Genomic DNA, 17,491 nt, shown 5'->3' on the forward strand with positions numbered 1-17,491 from the left:
GCTTATTGCCCATTCCCAAACATGGTTACAGTGGGGTGTTTGGGGCGTTTGGGGAGAACATTTGAGATAAACAGAGAGAGATTACTTCACCATCATCATCAACAATTAAGAGATATATAGTACGTATTAATAATATTCAGAGTAGATATAAATGGTTTTATATATATGGTATTGTTGTATGTATACAGGGCTTGTCAATTTCGCACTCAAACTGTGTGTGATGTAAAAAAGACTGGATTAGAGAAACGATTAGTAAACAATTTAGGCAGTTTCGATCAGTTCTGGCTTGATCTTTTAGCTAATTGGAACTCTCTGGGTGTCGTCGCGTGTTTTGTTCACTAAAGACTCAAACTAAAACTCAAACTAAAACATTGAATGCATCTTAGACTAAGAGAGGGGGTTTTGTGGGATGGGTTAGGCAAAAGCAGAAATAAAAGGGTGAACTTAAGGAAACTCAATCAAATCGTGCCGTAAACTCTTCTTGTATTTCTTTTTCTGGTACTTTTTTAGAGGTTACTCTTCTCAGATCTCTGGGCACTTCCAAGTTCCGTTCGATGGAGGAAGACTGTCCTGTCCGATCTGTACGATACATGACACAAAAGCTTGAAGCACTTGGAAATGGGATATTCACATGAGATCAGATCGCAGTGGATCTGCGCGCCAAGCAGCGGAATATATATATATATTTAGTAAGGCCATATATCATCACATCATATAGTACAGATAACTGGCGGACATTCGAAACGGGTAGCGAGTAACCAGTAACGAGTAGCGGGTAACGATAAATATATCCATTATATATCTGTTCAGAGTGCAAGCATTTATATCGGTTTGAGTCGCAAAAGCAATTGATGAATTAGCAAAATTTATACAGCATTGAGAGTGGGATAGATTGGAGTAGAGATAGATTTGTTGCTGTTATTCTTACACTATATAGTACTCTGATCTGCTCGACGGCTGAGTTATATTACAGAGTGCAAGAGCTGGCGATAGTGTAAAAATAATAGTGACTTTGCACAGAACCAAAGTTCAACTACATAAGAGTAACCCAAGAGGTAATCAAGAACTCAAAGGGTTGAATATAAGTTGGGGTAGGGAAGTTTGTCTGGGGTCTGGGTTATCGAACTAAAGAGGGTTTCTTACGCTTGACATTGACACGGTTCACAGTTCAACGGTTAGAAACACAATACGAACACATCTATATGAATATTTGGGTATCGTTTGGAGGGAAGGATTTGGGAAGGCACAAAGAAAAAGGGTTATTTGCTATATAAGAAACAACATTTTTATTAGGTAAGAAATATTAGTTTCTTAATACTCAAATTTTGCTTTAAAAAAAAGCTAAAGCTATGCAAATTGTATTGAATAAGTCAAGATCAGTTATATCTTGAAAACTAGTCACTCATATTATATGCAAACTGGACGATAAATTGAACTTTATGTTTAAGCTTTCATTAAACAAAAATATATATACTTGTTATTTTCAATTATAACACAATTCATTTAAGTTTACAAAATATATTTATATTAAGATCTACATGAAGAAAATATAGATCTTTTGAACTTTCTCTTACTAAGCAAATATATTAACTCAATGATTAAATATAGATACGATATATATGTTGAACGGTTATGACTTTTCATACAAAAAAAGATAGATAGTGTGAACTACCTGTAATTATTAAATGATATCTAATTTAATTATTCAAAGAAGATAGTCAAACCTACGTAACGAAAATATAGATAATTTGAACTGTTTTTTTTATAAAAGATATCAATACAATGGTGAACCTTCTATAGCGACATCCTTTTCCTCTGTGCGGGTATACGTTTTTGGGGGTTTGAGGGACTTGGGACTCTATGGACTACCTTAAGGTCGGGGCCACCGACTGGACTTACCCGGGCGGCGAAGCTGGTGTTGGGCTTCTCGAGCAGCTCCCACAGATACTTCTGGTACTCGGCGCATTTACCTTCGCCGAACTCCTCCTCGTCGCGCTGCCGCAGCGACTCCGCCTCCTTGCGCATCTCCTCGTGGACGTTCTCCTTGCGCTGATGGTACTTGTGCTGGCAGCAGGACTCCAGGTACAGCTCGTCCACGCCCCAGTACTCCAGGTCATCACTAAACGCCAGCACGCACATCTCGTCGACGATGTGCAGCTTGCCGGTGCGATAGAAGTTCAGGATGGAGCTGAAGCTCTTCGGGTGGCGGTCGAAGAAGTACTCGTTGTCCGCCAGCGAGTAGTCGTCGCACAGCTCCACGATGGCCTCGTGGGTGGTGCACTCCCTCAGCCGCCCGAGCCGCGTGTGTGGCAATCGCTCCAGCGTGCGCCACAGCACCTCGTGCCTCACCCCGCCCACGTTGATGGACACGCGGCTATTGGCCGCCTTCGACTGGGCTATCATGAACGGCTCGGGCGGAGGTATGGAGGACATGGATCTGGAATGTGTCCGCTGCAGGGCGCCAGTGGTGTTGCTCTGGCTGGGATTGGTGGGTGCACCACCGCCTCCACCTCCTCCGCCAGAGATCGATTGACTACTGGTGGCACCACCGACGCCCCCGCCACCGACGCTGCCAACGATCTGCTGGGAGGTTGTGGGAATCGAGTGCGTTGGTGATGCGACTGGGAATGGGGCGTAGCGAACTTCTTTGCCTGCTGCGGTTGCTCCTGCTGCTCCAGCTGCTCCAGCTGCTCCTCCTGCTCCGATTGCTCCTCCTGATCCCGATCCTGTGATTGACACGGCCCCACTTCCCACAGAAACACCGGCGGATGGGCCAGCAAGGTGGCCGCCATCAGCATAGTCCAGGTGACGAGCAGCGAGGCCTGGGGCATTAGCTGGCCCAAGGTGATAAGCAACATGGCCAGCTGCTGGTAGGGATCCGATGCCGAGGCCACCATATGCACCAGCTCCACCGGCTCCCATCGCCCGCTCCCAATCGACATTACCGCTTGTATCGTAGTACGGCTGATTATCGCCGATGTCGGCAGGTGTTGCAGCCTGCAGTCCGCGTGCAATTGCAATTGCCTCGTTTTGTTGCTGATACAGGATGTCCTGTTGTTGCTGTTTGTGTTGCTGCTGTTGCAATTGCTGCTGCTGCCTCGTGAGTTGCTGTTGCTGTTGCTGAGTCGCTTGTTGCTGTTGCTGTTGCTGGCCAGCAGCCTGTCCACCTTGCAATTGCCCGACCATTTGTAATACTCCATTATTGGTTTGAAGCGGTGTTGATTCACCCGTTGCCCAGCGTACCGCCTCACGGTCCCTGTCGCGTTCGCCGACCATAAGTCTGCTGCAATTGCAAATGTAAGAGATTTATTATCCTCAAAAATGCTTAAGCACTGAGAGCTTAACTTCTTAGTACAACACATTTAAAATTACTTAAAAATTGGTGATTTTACATGCTGCTTTTTTTATATTTATTTTCCACAAAAAGCACAACAAATTTGTAGGTACTTAAAAATGAAATCTACAGCACTATGTTTTGCAGTAATAATATAAAAATGTAAATTTTTTAACAGAAAAATTCTTTTTGATATATTATTTTTACTAAGCCTTTACGTTATATGTTAATATTCTTAACATTATTTCAAATAATTTAAATTTATTTCTTCAGCTTCTGATTTTTTTAAAGCAAAGTTTTCAACATCTAAAGACTTGTTAATTTCTTAAATTAAATATTTTTGAAAAGCAAGAGTTTAATTTGTATGTTTCCAATTTAATGGCTCCATTGATCTCCATGATTATTTTCAAGAGTGTAATATAGTGTTTAGGAACTCACCGCTACATCGCGTCAATTGTCGTCATTACAGCCTCCGTTGGCGAGTGTGCTGCTCTGGTGTCCTTTCCTCTTCCTTTTCCTCTACCTCTGCCAATTGCCGATAGCTATCGCCGCCGGGGCAATTGATTCCGATTTGCGACTTCCGGCCGTGGTATTATTATCTGCGGATCTATAAATCGCTCAGTTGCGGTCTGGCAGGCTGCTGGCTGTGTCCCCGGACCCCCTCATCTTTGGCTGTGCCCGTGGCTTTGGTCTGCTCCCGGCTCCACTCTCGTTGCTATGTCTATGATCACAGATGTGTTCTGGTCCTGGCCCCTGGGTCGTCGTGGTTCCGGACTCAGATTCAGAGTCAGATTCAGGTTGAGATTGAGTTTGAGATTGAGGCTCAGGCGTGGTTTGGCAGCATTTTGTGGGGGCAATAGCTGCAATTTATGACCAGAGATAGGGGTACGGCAATCAGTAAGGGCTGATTATTGGAGAGCAATTATATCTAACCACAAATCAATGGCTGATAAGCCGCATAAATGATGGCCACCTTAATTATGCGTGCCGTGTAATCAAACACACGACGACACAGTGGGGCATATAATATTTAATAATATGCTTCAAAAAAATATCAACTTTAATAAGAACGATTGATTAAAATATTTTGAAGAAAATATAAACAATTCTGTTAGATGGTGTAAGATAAATTACTTTTAATTTATTTCGATTAATATTTAATACTACTTTAAATTGGAATTGGTTTAATATATGTTTAACATCATAAACTTGTAACTAAAATAATATTTAAATAAATTCAACCAACTATTTTATAACTAGTGTAACAAAGAATACTTCTATAAAGTCAATCAACATTTTTATTTGCTTCACAAAAACAATTTTAATTAAAAGTCCTGAAATCGAAAGTTATTTGTAAGTAATGAAACGTAGTTTCCCAAATTAAAAGCCTTAAATCAGTAACCTTAACCACAAGTGCTGACAAGATAACCCATTTCATTTGTTTGACCTATGAATCACTAGGCCAGAACCCTTTAATTGAATCAGGCTATTTAAAGTTGCCACGCCCACTGTGCCTGCGGGTAATGAATCAATAGTTGCAGACAACTGATAAGATAGCAAAACCAATCAGTATGTGGGTCCTCACAATTTCCATTTCCACGCAGTCTCTGCCTTATTTGTAGCCTACTTTTTGGGGCTGGGAAAACTTTTGTGGCAATTACCGCATAATTGCGTATGCAAATTAATGCAATTGTGGGTAAATGTCGGACAAACAAAAGAATCGAGGTCGCTTCTCTTATTTATTAGCGTTAATTTGCAATCGCCGAAGGCTGGGCATTTTACATTTAAATTCCTATTTTTGGCCTCCATTCGCTTATTTGGCCTTTGCCCAGATTTCGCAACCCTATGATTCAGTTGCTGCCGCATTGCAATCAAATTTGAATTTTTACGCCCCGCCGGAAGTGGCAAGTAATAAGCCTAACGGTCCGCAAGTTTTCCGAAATGGATTGCCATGCGTAGCGCCCTGGAAAATGTGTACTGACCTCAGACCGCCGCTCAAAACGTCTTCATTTCGTATTCATTACCGCATTCCCATTCGAATATTCACATTTTGGCCCACGTGAGTACCCATTCGCATGCAGATTGCTGACTTGTGCGCCACCTGTCATTCTCGCTGCCCTTTCAACTCTTTCCACGCTTTTCCCACTCTCACCTCGCGTGCCAGGGGTCAGAGTTCGCGAGTTATGGCTGCAACGCAAATTATATAGTTTTGTTGCATTTTAGTACGACTAAATTGTTGTTTATTAGCTCCGATTCCAAGTAGGTACTCGGAGTTATACAATTTCCGAACGGCAGTGCCAAAGCTCGAGCAGTCACATTTTTGACAACATTTCTGGCGAGTTTCTCTTCGAGTTGATGGGGAATGCAATTTGGGAAGGGTATGATGAACTTAATAATATTTATACTGATTAAAACAAGACAGTTTTAATCACAAATCTAAGCAAAATAACATTTGAATATAACATTATTTTTAATAGAGTTATATAAATAAGTTAATATTTATTTACACAAAACAACTTGCGATCTAAGACAGAATACAATCGAAAACATTTAATTTCTGAAAATTATAAGTACGCAACTGTAATTCCCTTCTCATAATTAATCACTTAACCACCCTATCCACCAGGTAACAAATGCGTTTATATTCAAAACTTTTGGTTTAATTGAAAGCTTTTATGTGCGCTGCTTGAATTTTCCATTTATTTTAATCGCGTGCAGACGAAAGGCGAAAGTTTTTCTCCATTTTTATTGCAATTATTTCTGGCGCAAAATGAAACTAAACTGCATGCAAACTGGCAGCTCTTGTTGCAGTTGGATTTTATAATTCACATTTTTTTTTCATTTTTACCGAGGATGCATGCAACATGTTAGCCCAGCAGCTCGACAATTAATTCCTAGAGTGTATGGGTGAGTATCTGTGTTTTATGTGTGTGAGTGAGAAGTGGCCAACTTCACCTTGGAACCTGTTGAATTGCCTTGAGGCCCTTGGCAGAATGCAATTAATTTCCCATTTTAATAAGGTGAGACCTTTTCGTTGTTCCCAGCGAAACTTGGCCAAAAGCGTGAGAGGACTGGCGAAAGCCATTTCTTTTGACTGCTCCTGGCATTGTCATAAAAACTTGGCCAGATAATGGCTGCTGAAATTTATGGCAGCGCCCACACGCCCACACACAACCACACACACTTATTTAGTGGAGCTCATAAATCTGCAAACATAATTTGCTAAGCACGTATGCAGAACATTACAAAATGGCCCCTTAATTGCCCGCAAATGGTTTGACATTGTCCATCGCCGAGCAGCCTTGACTTTCCACAGACATTTTCATTTTCCCTCAAAACGGGGCTACTCGGATTACTAAACTGGGCTAAAACAACACCCATATAGCCATATAGCCATGGGGACATTATAAACTTGCTGGCTAAATTTGATGACAAAGCTGAAAGTCTGAGCAGCCTCATGTGTGATTAATGGTTTCTTTGCTTTATTGACGCTAATTGAAAATGTTGGGCAAACATTAGCGAAAATAATTAGGAACTTTGGTTATAAGGACGCATTAATTTAAAATGTAAAAGGAAAAGGCAAAAGAGCCATTATTGATTGACTTGAAGGGTAATAAACAATTTATTACCTTAAATTTTATATTTTGGTAAGGTTTTAAGACATACTTCTATTCAGATGATGCCTACAACTTACTATTAATTTTATTGTGGATAAAAACATAATAACAGAGGCTTAACTAAGAAACAGCTTGTCCATCATTTCAAAGACCGGAATAAATCTTTCTTAACTTACTTTGGCAGGCTTCAAAGCACTTTATCAAGCATGAATTTGTAAGACTTTGGACACAAAGTAATTCCTTTCCAGCCAAACGCCCCTCTCAAACAAGATACATTGCATCAAATGCCAAAAATCCACTTAAGTGCTAAAAGCAAGCAACTCCAAGCTTTTTCCATTTGCATATTGCAAGGCGGAATGTTTCCTGCTTTCGCCGGCAAAAGGAGAAAGGGCGAAGAAAAAGCCAGCACTAAACTGAAACTAAAACAAAAGTAAAACTAAACTAAGGCCCGCGGCAACAACAAGGCACGTAGCTCTTGTTGTGCCAATTGTTGTTCCGCTTGCGAGTGGCAAACATTTATTGCCGACTCTCCAGCGTCGCCATTGCCATTGTCTAAATTTATGGCTGCCATTTTGTTTTGTTTGGCGCAAGCATTTTGCAAGTCAAGTGCATTTATTTTTAAATGCTCGGCAAAGGGCCGCGAAGGGCGTATGTTCAGAGTGCGTCAGCGGCAACCTCAACACTCGGGCCCCTTTTCTATCTGTGTCGATGTGTGTCGGGCTTCCTTTCGGCTGGCGGGTCTTCCCCAATTCGACGCCATCGACTTCCGGCCACATCCACATCCGCCTGAGGCTGACCCCTAGACAGCATTGCGAGAAAATATCTGGGGTTTTTTACTTGGCACTCTGTTTTTTGAAGAATAACCTTATTTCGACCGTACTGCAAGGTTCACACAAGGCTTTGTGAATAAATAATATTGACTTTGGTCACACTAAAAATATTTTGATAACTGAAGAATCCTTAGTGTATTTTTCACGCAACACTAAAAAAATGTCTTACTTTTTAAAATACAAAAAAATTTAAGATTTTTGATTTAAAAGTGTTCACAATTTAGTTTGTATGATATATAATTTAATAAGTGTTTGGTCAAGGGTAAATGTGCACTCTCGAAAACTAAGATAAGTTCTCTTTTTTCAGTTTCTGTTATTTCTTTCAGTGCAGTGTTCTTATTTTATTTGGCCAGCAAAAATGTGCGAGGAGCGTTCAAACGAAGTTAGTGTAGAACCAACACTCACGTCTCTGTAGCTCACTTTCCATTTTCTGGAAATTTAAGCAAGTTACTCTAATTGTGTTCGCCGCTTTCCTCAGCCTTTTCGCCCCGCATTTTTCGGCGTTTTCTTTTGCGTGCCACGGCGACTTATTGGCCATTGGCATGCAAGCTGCTGCCGCCTTTATTTCTGCTTCTTGACCAACTTGACTTGGCCTTGGCTAACATTTAGGGTTCCCATATATATACACATAGTATATGTGTGGGTGCTCGTTCTCACTTTCGCTCAATTGTTGCACTTGGCAGCTGCCTTCAAAAGGGGCATTCGTGTATTAACTTAATTGTTTTTATTGGGCATTACGCTGCTTTATGGCTTTATGGCCCCTTTAAGGTCCTGCATTCCGACATGGCGTCATCCTAATCCCGGATCCCTGGCCAAAATCGATGGCAACAGGGTGTGCCAGGCACTTTATTTCGTGTGGTAGTAGAAGGTGTCATTAACCCGGCACAAATTGCTGTCTGCTTGGAGTCTTGGTCTTGGCTGCAGGGCGTTCGTTACCTTCGCGGCCCCCATCCGTTGGCCGTTCATGTCAACTGCGCAGTTGGACGGACCGCAACCGCATCAAATATTCATAATCAACTTTGGGCCATTGCCCGTTAACGTTAACAGTTTGCCATGGCCGACCATATTCCTCATATGTGCCAGCCGCCTTATTGATTTTCGATTATGATCAATGCACACCTCTTCAATGGGTGCACAATGACAAAAAATCAAAGCTTAATTAAATAAATTAAATACAAAATTTTACAGTAGTTTCTTCAGTAAGGTAGTTAGACAGCTATATTATACTGAAAAGTGGTTGAAATGAGTGTACAATAACACAAATGAGGTCTTTTAAATTTCTGTTTATTTAATATATTTTGTTCCAAATTTTTCAGATTGCGAAATTGATTTTATAGCACAAAATATATTACTTTTGTTAAATATTTTTAATTTTTTTTTTAATAACCAATCAAAAAGATTTTAAAAATTATAAGTTCATTTAGTGGAATTAATCTGTACTAAATACCTATACCTAAAGATTGAAATTTTTGATTTTTTAAAAGCTATTCCTAAATTTTAAAGAATTACAATTTTAAATAAATAAATAGAATACAAAATGTTTCCATTTATTTTTTCATTAAAGTAGTTAGACAACTATTTTTAAACTAATATTTTTAAAATGGCAAGAAGGACTTTGTATAATTTTTCCTTCTGTGCAATTGCCAACCTGTTAGCCATGCGTGTTTAGCCTAATAAATCATAGTTGGTGGCAGTGAGGGTAGCTGAATAATGCATGCCATACCATTTCGAATCGAGTATTGATAGTGCCTTCGATTGGCTTACTGCAGAGGGCTAGTTAATTTTTCAAAAGTTGGCACATTAGTGATTTCGGAAACTCGAGCTATTAAAATCGATATACATAAATATGTTCTGACAGCTGGGAATCGAGGCATTTAAAACACTTTGATATTTGATTTTTAAATACTCACCTACTCGAGAAACATTAAACACGTTAAAGCATTCAAACAGTAGATTTAAAATCTCCACGAATTTTCAAAACCCTATTTTAGAATATAAATCAATTTTGTGCTAGTGCATTTGAGATTTCGGATGACTTTCTCCCAAACGAGTTATTTATTTCAAGGCTGGGAGCATTTATCAAGTCTGTGGCATTAACAAACTCATGAATGTTTCAAATGTCCGCTGTCCCCTGATAATGATAAATGAATTCGGTGTGTGCCTCACCTCACTCGACGATGTAAGTTCATTGCTGGCCAAGTTCTAGATGTTGTGTTTTATTTTTAGCTCGATTTATTTCACTCGGCGATCCCGAAGAAAAATAAATAATGACTAGCAAATCGCTTAAAATTCCACACCACCGCACGCAGTGAAATTTCTGCCCAAAGATTAATTGGGTATCCGAAAATAGTTGGCCGGAACCCGCTAAGACTGAGATTGAGTTCCTGGGGGCGTGTCAGAATCGCAGACGAATTCGCGTGCCTTTTCGCAATTAAAGCCAAAGTCAAATGTTTTGGCGAAGCACGTGTTTGGCTTTTGACCCCAAAAGCATTCCATCTTTTAGTTTTTTAGAACCTATTTTGAGGCAAATTAAAAAGCAACCTAAAACAAAATCCAGATTTCTTAGCCAAAAGCATTTTGATTGCCAATTAATAGGCCATTTTTGAAATAATGTTTTCAATATCCTTAAGAAAAATATGAATCAAGAATTTTAAAATACACAATTTGGCATAGTAAATTTATAACGTTGTGGCATAGTAAATTTTTACCATGTTAAAAATATCGTAATTTTTATATATATATATATGCTTTTAGTCAATATTTACAAAATTTATTAAATAGTGTTGTTATATCTTCGGGATATCCTCAACTTATTTGGGTTTGCCTTAAAATCCCTTTCGGTTTTAGGCTCAGATCAAAGAAGATACAAAATGTATAAATATTGTTTGTTTCTTAATTTATTTTCCATATACACCTATACTTTAAAGCACCACCCATTCGCTGTGGCAAATATTTTTTTTTATTTGTTATTTTTTCCGTTCATTTCCTCCGCACTTCGTCCGGTGCCTTTTTCTCCGTTCGACAAATGACGCCATTAATATTTTTGTTTTGCTCTCTGCTTTTTTTTTCGCACGGTTTTATGCCTTTGTTTGCCCGGCTTCTGGCATGCGAATGCACATTGGATTTTCGGTGCAGGGATTTTTGTGTTGGAATGCGGCAGAAAGTAAATCTTTGAACTCATTAAAATCGATGAGCGCACGCAGGCGATTTGTTTACCCATCAGTTGCACAGATACGAAACAATCTACTACGTCTTCGTTTGGTTTTCTTGATTTCTCATTCAGGTGACGTCATGGAATATAGACAACACGATGTTTACAAAATACTAGGAAAATTAATAGAAACGCAGGCGAGTTTCTCTTTGAGTTTATCGGCAGTTTTGACAAGCCACTCAAATGGAAATCCAGCTTCTGGCATTTGGCCAGCTAAGAGTAGAAGATATTTCTTAGGTGCAGGAACATCCTTCTGATTTTCTGTTATATCCTTCATTTCTTATATATATCTGGGAATATAATAATATATACTTGACCCAGTTCTCAGCAATCTTCAATGCCAGACTAGTTTTTTTTATTTAAAACTGATTTAAACATAAAAGTAATTTCTACAATATCAAATTGTTGTATTAGCTTTGTAACTTAGAAGTTGTTAGGTGAGACCAAGTCATCAACAACGGCAAATCAAAAGATTTTCAATGTGAAATGTGGCCCTTGACATTTGGCCATCTGAAAGCCAAAGAAATTGCTTTCAGACGGCGACATCCTTCGCTCATCCAGCCATATCCTGCCACTTAGAGGATTTCGCTTCTTGCAATTATGCCAGGGGAAAATATGGCTCAAGCTGTGAGGCACTGATCTGGAAAAACCAGAACACGCAACGGAGAAAGGATGGGAAAGTTGCAGGCCCAACAAAAAAACGAGGAGAAAGCCAAAAGAGAATACATAAAACCAAGTATAAATTGTATATAATGCCAAGGACACTGACGACCTCAAAAGCGGCGCAAACTCGGCACACAGATTCATCTTTAAAGCACTTTCCACTCAGAAAAGAAAAATAATATTAATTCACAAAAATGAAATATACCCTTTGCAGATTAGTTTTCGGGCTCATGATTTTCCATGGGGCTTAATGAACGAAAGCAACAGGAAATTGAAAAGCCTAAGAAATCGGAAGAGCTCGAGCAGCGAGCGGGGATTGCTTAGAACACACATCACGTATACGCCGCGTACCACTCGCTAACACACACACAAACACACCAAGGACGGTGCACACACACACTTTAAAGCCGTGGGTATACGTGCGCAAGTGGCGCGAAAGTGTTGCGCATATTTCGGGTCTTTAATATCGTGCAACGTCCTTGAGACACCGAAATTGAAATTCATAACAATAAAAATAATAACAAACGGCCAAAAGCCAAGAGTAGTGGCTGGCTAACCAAGCGGCCCAAGTGGCGGCTACTTAATACGAGGAAGTGGAAATTTGAACCTTATCAACATGTGCCAGTTCACAGAGTTGAGCAAAACGCAATCAAAAAGGTGATTTAAAAGCGTCTACACTTCATTTGAATATTTGTTTTCGGGCAATTTAATAAAAATTCCTTGGGCACTCAATTATTAAGTCAATACATTTTTAAGATAAATAAATAGAGTTGCTGGCAGATTTTGAAACACAATTAAGCTGGTTTATTTATTTTCTACAAACAAAACCTGAAAAAAAGATTCATAAGAATGTATTTCGTTGATATCTTCAAGTGTGCTTTTAAAATAGAGACATAAATGTATTTATTTTAAATATTTCCTTAAGTAAAAGTACAACAGTTTTTGTTTTCTTAGAAAAGTAACTGACGTTCACGGATGAAAAGATTTACAGTCTACACGTTAACTAACATAATAAAAAAGTAAAGTAAAGTAAAACAAACTTTGCCAAATAGTAAATACAAACTTGAATTAGTTATGGTTGAGCGGACACTTAATTGGTCCAAATCAGTCGCACAGAAACCCCATCGGCAAACTCAAATATTCCCGCATAACCCATGGATATGTTAATTATGTATTTTATTTGAGCGACGAAGCGATGAACCGTGACATTCCCGCATATTTGTTCGGCAAATTTGGCAGTTTTACCCAACATGTGAGGGATATTCATCGTGCGGATGAGATGGGATTGGAAAATCTGTCTTATTTGCATGCAAATCAGCTGCGAACGCATTTCAATTCGGTTACCAAAAGCCGTTGCAGGGATTTGTCTTTGCTTAATGCGAAATTAAAATGAAATCCATTTGGCAGACGAATGAAATTCAAATGGGATTAGTGAAGATTTTGTCATCCACTTTGGCCAGTTTTTGTACCGTTGAGAGTCGAGTATTCCGAATTTCCATTTCTCCTGCCTGAATCGTAAAAATAATATTAATAAAACCAGTAAACATCTATATGTATGTATATGTATGTATATATCACGACAAAAATGCAAAACAAATTGAAAAGGCAATAAAAGCAAGTAAAATGTAATAATAATTCCAATGTCTCAGTTGCCGCTACGCATGTTACCCTTTAACCCCGCCCCTTTTTGCGCCCGCTTGTTATACCGCCCATTAATCCCGCCCCCTGCCCACCGCCTGCCAACATTTGGCTACTTTTTCTACTGTTTACTGCAATTTGTTGTTGTCCTTTTTGCGTGTTTTCCAGAAAATCTAAAGCCGACGACTCCGAAAACTCTCTCTTTCTCTTTTTGCTCACTGCGCAGGTCCTTTCCAGCCCAAAAAGGGAATTGCTCCATTCATTTGCTTAGATCCTTTGATCCGCCCGTGAAATAATTTATGAGAATGTTATTTTATAATTTTAAATTTATTTTTTGCTATTAACAATTATTAGTTTTTTTGTGTTTTCCTCAAAATGCCTAGCAAGCCTACAGGTAGTTCTGTTCATTAAGACAACCTTTGACCTTTTTGCCACCCACCTCGTGCGCAGCCTTTACAGGGCGAATGAGCAGGCGAAGGCACACAGCCCAACCAATGACGTCACCAGTTGGTCGGGCAACGCGTAATGAGGTTAGCTGAAGTTTTTCGTCCTTTTTTTGCAGCTCCTTGTTCGTCGAGCTCGCCTTTGTGCCTTTCTGCCAAGCCTGCCTTCGCTTCACGGCAAGGACAGACGCGACGACCTACTTTGGGATGTAAGTCGGTGGGTGGTGGTTAGTGGGAGGTGTTTTGTGGACTGCAAAAGTGGGTGGCAGAAAGGGGGAGACACACGAAGTGCGCGTGGAAGTGGGATACTGAATGAAAATTGGAAACAGGATACAACTCTGCTGAACGAGCGCTGTTTTTGCCGTTTTTACAGTCATTACACTTGGGGAAAAATACGATTTTATAATATTTATTTAACATATAAAATAGTTATCAAAAGAGAAAAGCCATTAAAATAGATAATGATATCAAACTTTGTTTCGTTCCTTTAAATAATTATTGTCTTAAAACCTTTAGTTCCCATTAATAGCTTTTTAATTTACATAAATCTAAAAAAAGATAAAAGATAAAAGTTTTAAATATAAATTTTTAAGACGCACTAGTATAAATTTTTGTTTAAAAAAACTTCGAGGAAACGGCATAAGAAATGTATAATTAAAAAATTTAAAATGTGTACTTTTTGAAAAAGAAACAGAATGAAATGTATATCGACTGGGTTATTTTAACCGTCCTACTTTAATATGTATGGTTTTAAAGATCTAATAAAAATTGTCCTTTAATGTATGTGCTACTTCGTTGAGAGTCGGTTGCAATAATTAAACCAAATAAGCACTTCTTATTTTATTTTAATGCACAGCAATTGCTTATTCCAAAAATATATACTGTTTATATGGTACTTTTAAAATGTAAGTGCTAAATTTTATTACCAGTTTATATAGTTTATAATTGTCAAATTAATATTAAATACTTTAGTGGCTTGGTATTTATAACTGTGTTCCGCGTAATAATTTGCTTTCCTTTTTCTATTATTTTATGATGTTATTTGCAATGATTTTAATGATTCTTGTTCTTAGTAATATTTTAAATTTTTCAGTTTTTTTACTATTCATTTTTAATTATTTTTCTCAGTGATATCTTGTAGCAGTTAGTGCCATGTTCTTGTACTATTGTGGCTGCTTTTGCTGCTGCTGTGACCAATGCCATGAAACTTGGTTAGTTGGCAATCTCGGTGCCCTCTTTTTCATTTTCGCAGCTGGGTACGCGTGCACCCAAGTTCGTTTTCGTTTCGTTTTGGTTTTGGTTTCCTCGGCCGTGTGACAGGTGAAGGTGCAGTCACTCCACGAGGTCACAATCTCCACCGCACCACCCCTAACCACCTTCCCAACCCAGCTGGAAGTTAGTGCCATTCCCGTTGCCTGTGGTCGAGTTCGAGTGTCTGATTCAAGGACACTGATACTACAGCAAGGAGCCCCATTTGACCACATTGCCAGGCTTAAATTTCGTTCTATATCCTGCCACCCATGACCTGTCATTTATACTCTGTCCTGCTGATGAGATTGGATTGCGAGTTGGTCGGTGACAGAAGATAGCTCGCACCTCAGACTTCATTTTTTTAAAAGACAGGGAAAAGGATTTATATTTCCCAACTTCAAGCAGAAAATTGATTTCATTTATTGTTTGAAAGCCATTTTAATTTTTTTTACTCCAACCTACAAAGCTTTAAACTAACTAAAAAGTATTTAATTCTAATATAATATCTTTGTTAAATAGTTTTATTATGATTTTATGTTGTATATAGCTAAAAAGTATTTAAGAACCTTAATAGGCTTTTATTACCTGGCATAAACTTTGTTCTAACATAAAACAGGCTTAAAAATTTGTTTTAAAACTAAAACATTCTTAAAACTGACTAGGGAACTTTGTCTTCTTCAACTTAAAGTTAATAAATAGTTCAGACTTTTAGTAGACTTATATTCCTCAAAATGAACTTATTTCATCATCATCGGAAAACAGGCTAAGCATAAAAATTTGTTTTTCAACTAGAACTCTTTTTAGACTGACTAGTAGAACTTTATTCTTTGCCTTTTGTTCTTCGAAATTAATGCCTTTTGTTTACGATTTCCTTCTTGGAAGTTTGTTTTGCAGACTTACTTTAACAAGTGACGAACATTTTTCGGAACTCTCTCACTCTTTCGTGAATTTCTTCCCAAACTATAAACATTTTTAAAGCTGAATTTGAAAACTTTTTCTCCAGCCTTTTGTTATCCAAAAATGCTGCCTTTTGTGTATGATTTATGGGTAGGAAGGGAAAACGCCAGTTCACTATGCCAGCCCGACTTAAATGGAAATTTCTCGCAGGACCTCGAGGAAACTTGTTTGGTTGTTGGTTACATCAGACCGCACATAACTTCAAATTACGAGCCCCTGACCACCATTCACTACTACTTCTGGCCACTTCTCAGCGCTGGAAAAACAGGGAAAATCACGTCGAGAGTTAATTAAACCAGGGATGGATTTCGGGTCCTGCCCCAGTGCTCATAATCCACTTTCTGCCTTTTTATTTCCCCTATTGTCTGGCAGTGTACGTTTCGGCTTTTCCTCTTTTGGGCCTTTGCTTTCCACAGCCATTGTTATCTATTATTAATTCGGAACAACAATGGGGCTCGAGTGATACTATTGAATGATTTTTATTGTACTCAATTCTCATTTCCTGCCTGCTTTGCGGCTTCGGTGGCCAAAGAAACAGTAACAGAAACAGAAACCAAAACAAAGCAAACAAAAATTAATATCGTTTTGCTATTTTTGGCACCGAGCTGGACTGACTGGAGCCGGCGATGGATCAGCAAAAACTACCATGTATTTACTATATTTATGGGGGTCAGAGGTGGTTCGTGAGGGGCTATAACTTCGTCACTGGCTGTTGACAGAAATGAAGAGCACTTTTGCCTTTTTAATAATGAAGAAAAGCAATCAATTTTATGGACAAAGCCGCTACTTAAACGACTGGAGGCGAAATATTTAAATGCGGGCAAATAATACTGGTAAAGACATAAAAATAATATACAGACGCGTATTTACCATCATGAAAAAAATAGGTTCAGACAAATAATATAAGTTCAGATTGTTTTGTATAATAACATTAAATAAGTTCAAAAAATTTATTTATCTATTTATTTATTCAAAACAATGTATATTTAACATTTCTCTCAGCACAGGTCGAGCTCTATTTTTTTAACAAATTATTTATATTATGTGCAATATTTCAAGGAGAGTAATAAACCTCCTATATTTACTGATTAGCTTCATGAGTATTTTACTAGGCTTTTTGGTAATTCATAAGTGTGGTGATCTGAGTTATGATATTTTAAGACCATATTTTGTTAAATTATTTTTATGTTTAATATTTTAATGAATTTATGTCATATGTTTAAGTTCTGACTGATTAATAGATAGATAATAATAGAACGGTCTAGTTTTATTTTTCAATCAGTTAAAGTAATACTGTTCTTTTTATGGAAGAAACCACTTAGTTGGTTTGGTTTTTCTGCCTTTTTTAAATGTTCCTTTTAGTATTCAGATCTATGGACAGATGACGGGTTTCAGTTTATGGCTTGGGCTTTTCGCCAAACTAAATAGAGCATTCAATGGCAATTTGTTGGCAATTTGCGAACAGATTTTGTGTGCGATAGTTGAAAATAAGATTGATTGGATTAAATGGAAAATAAGAAACAAAGAATTTTTGTGAATTTTGGAAA

The 17,491-nt window shown here is 38.4% G+C and overlaps 1 protein-coding gene across 15 annotated transcripts in view; it reads right to left on the reverse strand.

Annotated features, from left to right (window-relative positions):
* The window catches only part of LOC108145819 (potassium voltage-gated channel protein Shab), a 65,832-nt gene that overhangs the window by 28,853 nt on the left and 19,488 nt on the right, over positions 1 to 17,491 (reverse strand). For all 15 annotated transcript variants that reach the window (XM_017271412.2, XM_017271413.2, XM_017271411.2 and 12 more), the window contains 2 exons: positions 3,773 to 4,194; positions 1,900 to 3,283 (listed from right to left, as the gene is read on the reverse strand). In XM_017271412.2, the coding sequence (XP_017126901.1) occupies positions 1,900 to 3,276 (1,377 nt within the window). In that variant the 5' untranslated portion in view covers positions 3,277 to 3,283; positions 3,773 to 4,194. The remainder of the gene's footprint in view (positions 1 to 1,899; positions 3,284 to 3,772; positions 4,195 to 17,491) is intronic.

This window comes from Drosophila elegans, unplaced genomic scaffold (genome assembly GCF_018152505.1).
Source record: "Drosophila elegans isolate 14027-0461.03 unplaced genomic scaffold, ASM1815250v1 contig_208, whole genome shotgun sequence".
NCBI classification, from domain to species: Eukaryota; Metazoa; Arthropoda; class Insecta; order Diptera; family Drosophilidae; genus Drosophila; species Drosophila elegans.